At 31.4% G+C, this 5,019-nt stretch overlaps 1 protein-coding gene across 1 annotated transcript; it reads right to left on the reverse strand.

Moving 5' to 3' along the window:
• Nucleotides 1-2,581: 2,581 nt before the first annotated feature.
• On the reverse strand, nucleotides 2,582-3,553 carry LOC133677570 (protein FAR1-RELATED SEQUENCE 5-like). Its single transcript, XM_062099648.1, has one exon. It carries the CDS (start codon nucleotides 3,551-3,553, stop codon nucleotides 2,582-2,584), a length of 972 nt encoding a protein of 323 aa, XP_061955632.1.
• Between the last annotated feature and the right edge of the window lie 1,466 nt (nucleotides 3,554-5,019).

The raw sequence follows: 5,019 nt of genomic DNA on the forward strand, positions 1-5,019 counted from the left end.
TGCGATATATTCGTGGAGCAGGCCGTGAAAGCAGAATGGGCTCCTCAAAATTAATATAGGAAAGTATGGGGCTTATTATCAAAAGTAGGACTTAGTAATCCAGTCCAGTAGGAAGACAGACTAACCCATTATTATAGGTGGCCCACGCTTCTTCTTCCTCTTCTTCCTCTTCCTCTTCTTCTTCTTCTTCTTCTTAAAAAAAAAAAAAACAAAAATGCGAGGTAAACAACAGTGGAGTACCAGTTTCATCTGCTCAATTTTTATTCTGTAGCGATGATCCTGAAGTCTAGTTTCAGCTATTAGAACCAGGTGATCCTAACATTAAGTGACCAAATAATTTGAAGATTTACCCTCGCAGGACAGAAATAAGGGAAGTAAGACAGACTTAAAACTTGTCTCTTTTGGCTGGTCTAGTGTCTTGAAATAAAAAAAAAACAGACAATAAAATAAAAAAATAGAGAGCTTTGAACTTTGTTTGTTTACTGGAAAGTAGTTTATTTTTGGAAAGTGAATTATTTTTTGATGTTTGGTAGTGTAATGAAAAATAAGTTGGAAAATACTTTTTAGTGTTTGATTATATCATGAAAAATGAGCTGGAAAATAAATTATTAATGTTTTATTTTTTCCAAGTTTATAAAATAATGAGGAACAAATCTTACAAATTAAAAAGTTGAATGAGAATGAAATTTAAAAAAATATATAATTTCATAAATTATCTCAAATAAAATAAATAATAATCAAAATAATAGATATCAAATCTAATAAATAAAAAAAATTAAAAGATGAAAAAATTAACATAATAATAATTACCATTTCATAAATTATTTCAAATAAAATAAGTAACAATCAAAAGAATGATGACCAAATTTGATAGAAAAAAATTTCATTTAAAAAATGATAAGGGAAAAGCAAATAATAATCATAAAAATAAGGACCAAAGTTAATATAAAATTAAATTCTAAGGGATAAAATTGAAAAAATATTTAAAACAAAACATATATAGCAATCAAAAGTTTGAAGACCAAATTTGATATAATCAACAAATAATATAACATTTCTAAATTTTTCACAACTTCTTTAAAGCGTTTTCCCTCCAAAATAAAAAAAACACTCTTATAGAAACTAAGTCAAATTTTTTTAATTAAAAAGTATTTTTTATTAATCAACTTTTTTAATAAAAAATAAAAAAATAATTTCCAGAAAACCATAATTGCATGAAAACCACCTCTTAGTTAAAGCCCAATTTTCAAAATATAAGCATTATGGTGTTTACTCAATCATGTGAACTCACTGCTACATTTTGTCTGCAGAAGAGGTATTGATCTCCTCGGTCCTTTCTCTGTTAACAGATTTTATCCTTAATCTTCTCTTAGTTTATGAACCTAGAAACATCATTTAATTCATAGAATATATAAATATATAGGTATCGAATGCCACCTGCTGTAAAGTGTCAGGATCATTATTATCCAAACGAGCACGAGATGAATATGGTCGTCATGCTCAGTCCTCAGCAAATGGTATATACATGGTTTACCAAAAAGCAAGATCGCCTTGAAAGCAGGAAAATAGGGCAGAAAATATTGTGACTACCCACCTGAACATTGACGTTCATCTTTTACCAAAAAACAATGGCATAAACATTCGCTGCTAAACTTGACTCAAGTGGGACTTCTTGTATTTGCTATCTCATTAGCGACTCATGACTCGTTAGAGACTAAGGGATGATAAAGGAAAGAGACATGTTGCCTAAACGGTTTATCTAATTAGAATTATGTCGAGAGTTATGTATTTTATAGGTTAATTTAGATAAAATGAATTAATATAATATAATATTTTTAAAATTTCATCTCTAAATCTTTTATAACTTTAATTTAGTTCCAGATTTAATCCAACTCGAGATCAATTAAGATTCAATCAAGGTCCAATCAAGAAAAGAATAAGGGATGAAAAAAAGAAAAAGATAGATTGTTCAACTAGGTTAACTCATTGTGGTCATGTCCATTACCTAAGTCGTAAATTTTAAATAATTCGAGTCATTTTATTTTACTCTCTAAATTTTTATTTTATAAATTATTTTGATTTTTTTATATAAAAATATTTAGTCTCAAACAAATATTCTAATATTTGACTTGTACTTAATTTTATTTGTATTTAATTTTATTATCATATAATTAAATAAAAAAAATTTAAAAATACAAAGTCTTTTAAACTCATTGAAATCTATCACTTGGATCATGAAAGGTTAAGCTGTAAAACCTGATCTAATATATCACTGTTACATATTAAAAAATATAATCTTGATCAACTGGTTATCTTCGTAATCACTTGTTTTTGCAGTGTCGACTTCCGAGTCTCTAATGCCCCTATCGCCATCATCTTTAGTAGTAATCCCAGAATCCACTTGAAGTGACGGTGAGAACAAACTAATCTCAGGCTGTTTTCCCAATCCATTGCTCGAACCTGTTTCGGAGAAGGACATTTAGTGTAAGGAAACACTATCGAGTCAGAACAAAGGGATAATGAATTGAACATACACTAAATCATACCCCTGCTCATGTCTATCATTTCAAGATGATCTGCCTTAATTCTTTACTCTTAGAACATCTTCTATCTGTTCTAATGTCTTTCCCAGAAAGTCCCCAGCTATCTTCTTGCTATCCTCAATTGCCACACTTTTAGTAAAGACATTCAAAGTTTTGTGCATAAGCAAATTCACTGTCTGCTGCTTCGTCTCGTCAGCCATCTCCTGTTCATATTCATATGGCACACCACATTTTGCAGATTTTGTCCACCTCTTTAATACGTATTTGTGGGGTACATGAAAGATATTTCTTGCATTCAGTACCTTCAAGGCGTGGACACATAAAATGTCAAAAGATTCAAACTTCTTGCAACTGCAAGGAACTCTAGAGTCTAAACAATTGAATTCCACAACGCTCTCCTTGTGGCCTTCCTCTGTCAGATTGTATGTGGTAATTGTCTCATTACTGGCGGTTTCTTCTATTGTCACTGATAAACATTTCAGAAACTCTTCCTGAAATGTTTTGAACAATGTGCGCGTGTATATATCGGCTGCTTGTCTCTCAATTGCACTACCAGTTAAAATTGTCACCTGGGCAGTTCCATTGCATTGAAAATCTTCGTCTAGCTCTTCCAAGCGTCTTCTCTTCACCACTTCCAGATATTGTTGGGCGAACTCTAATAGACCCGTGTTCTCATTCTTAGGAATTTGGAAAACACTTTGGATGTTCTCACCATGTTGCAGACCTGCGCAGAAGGTTTTCTTGATAAGCACACAAGCCCATCTTTCTCTTGACTTGTACAGACTACTAAGCCATGGGTTTTCAGAAAGATCAAATCGCTCCAGTAACGACTCCCACCTCGACTCAAATTCCTCCTCTGTTTGGCAATCAGAGATGCATCTGTTGAAGAGAATCTCAAAACCAGGTTGCATATACAGTGCGGAAAGCTGCTTTAATGCATTTTGGCGGATATACCAGATACCAATTCGATGTTCTGCATCAGACAACACCGCCTTTACTGCATTAACCATCAGTATTATTGATGGGATTGTGTTGATTTTGATATTTAATGATGTTTTGAGTGTGATAACCATGTTGCAAATATGGTAAATCAGTATTGTTATGAGTTGATTATTATTATTATTATTATTATTATTATTATTATTACTACTACTATTATGTTGTGTACAAGTGAAAGTGTGGAAAAACGAGCTGTTATAATACCCCAAAAGATGAAAATATAGGGTTGTTACGACAACCCTAACTTGGAGAAAATGAAGGCTATTACATCAGTCTGAAAATACATGAATATTGGCTGCTAGGACAACTAGAAATGCGAATAATTATGGATTGATTTTGTGTAAAGTTGAAATGTTTGAAATGGACTAAGTTTGTACAATTACATATTGTGTATGGAAGCGCTTGGGTTAAATTAATTCTATATGAATGGGTATATGTGTTTGGCAAAACAAAAATGTTTATTTGTCAATGCTGGAATTGTAAGAGGAAAATCTAATATAGGACTCGGCTTGTCAAAAGCACATACGACAAAAGCTCTAGGTAAGGGTCACCTCTTTGCCTCTTTAATTATTTAAAATATTCTTGCAGTATTAGAGTACAAATAAATCTATAAATTTTATGTACAATTGAAATCATTTACGTTATGCCTTCGGAGCGGGAAATTAAATTCATTTAAGTTATGCATTCGAGGTAGAAAACTGAATTCATTAAACTTATGCCTCTGGGGTGGGAAATTGAAATCAGTTAATTTATGCTTTCGATGTGAGAAATTAAATTTATGGAAATTTATGCTTTTAGAATGTCAAAGAACTATCTTAACCTAATAACTTAAGTTGTTAGATGAGGTTTCAAGATATGATTTATATTATTCTCTAACACACCCCCTCAAGTAAAAACCCTTTGGACTTGAAACTTGCACAAACCTCCATTACCTGGTGCTTGATTTTTATCAAATAAACAGGGGTAACTCGTGACCACCTAGTCATCAAGGCTCTGATATTATGTCAAAGAACCATCTTAACCCAATAGCTTAAGCTGTTAGGTGAGGTTCCATGATATGATTTATATTATTCTCTAACATAGAGCGACATATTGATATCATAGAAAATTATGTTTTTGGGACAAAAAAAAATGATATCATGAGAAATTATACCTTGGATGGAGAAAAATGATGTCACAGAAATGAAATCTTTGGGAAAATGATGACATTTAGAAAGTATATACTTGCGGAGGAGGTAAATACTATTAAAAGGAGCAGTCCTTGTTGCTGAGAATTAAAGCCTAATGGTTTGGAAATAGTTGTGTGATTATAAATTATTAGTAAATATAGTATTTAAAAGAAAAGGGAGAATAAGATATAGAATGAAATGGAAAATAATATAGTTGTATTGTAATATGCAAGAGAGTAAAACATGTATGTGGATGATATGAATCCATACATTTAGTTATTGTTTATATTATTATGTTTTCAAGTCTA

The sequence above is a fragment of the Populus nigra genome, chromosome 17 (genome assembly GCF_951802175.1).
Source record: "Populus nigra chromosome 17, ddPopNigr1.1, whole genome shotgun sequence".
In the NCBI taxonomy this organism is placed as follows: domain Eukaryota; kingdom Viridiplantae; phylum Streptophyta; class Magnoliopsida; order Malpighiales; family Salicaceae; genus Populus; species Populus nigra.

What these genes read in the sequence shown, in the direction of transcription:
- LOC133677570 (XM_062099648.1), bottom strand. Translation starts at nt 3,553, where the DNA reads ATGGTTAATGCAGTAAAGGCGGTGTTGTCTGATGCAGAACATCGAATT.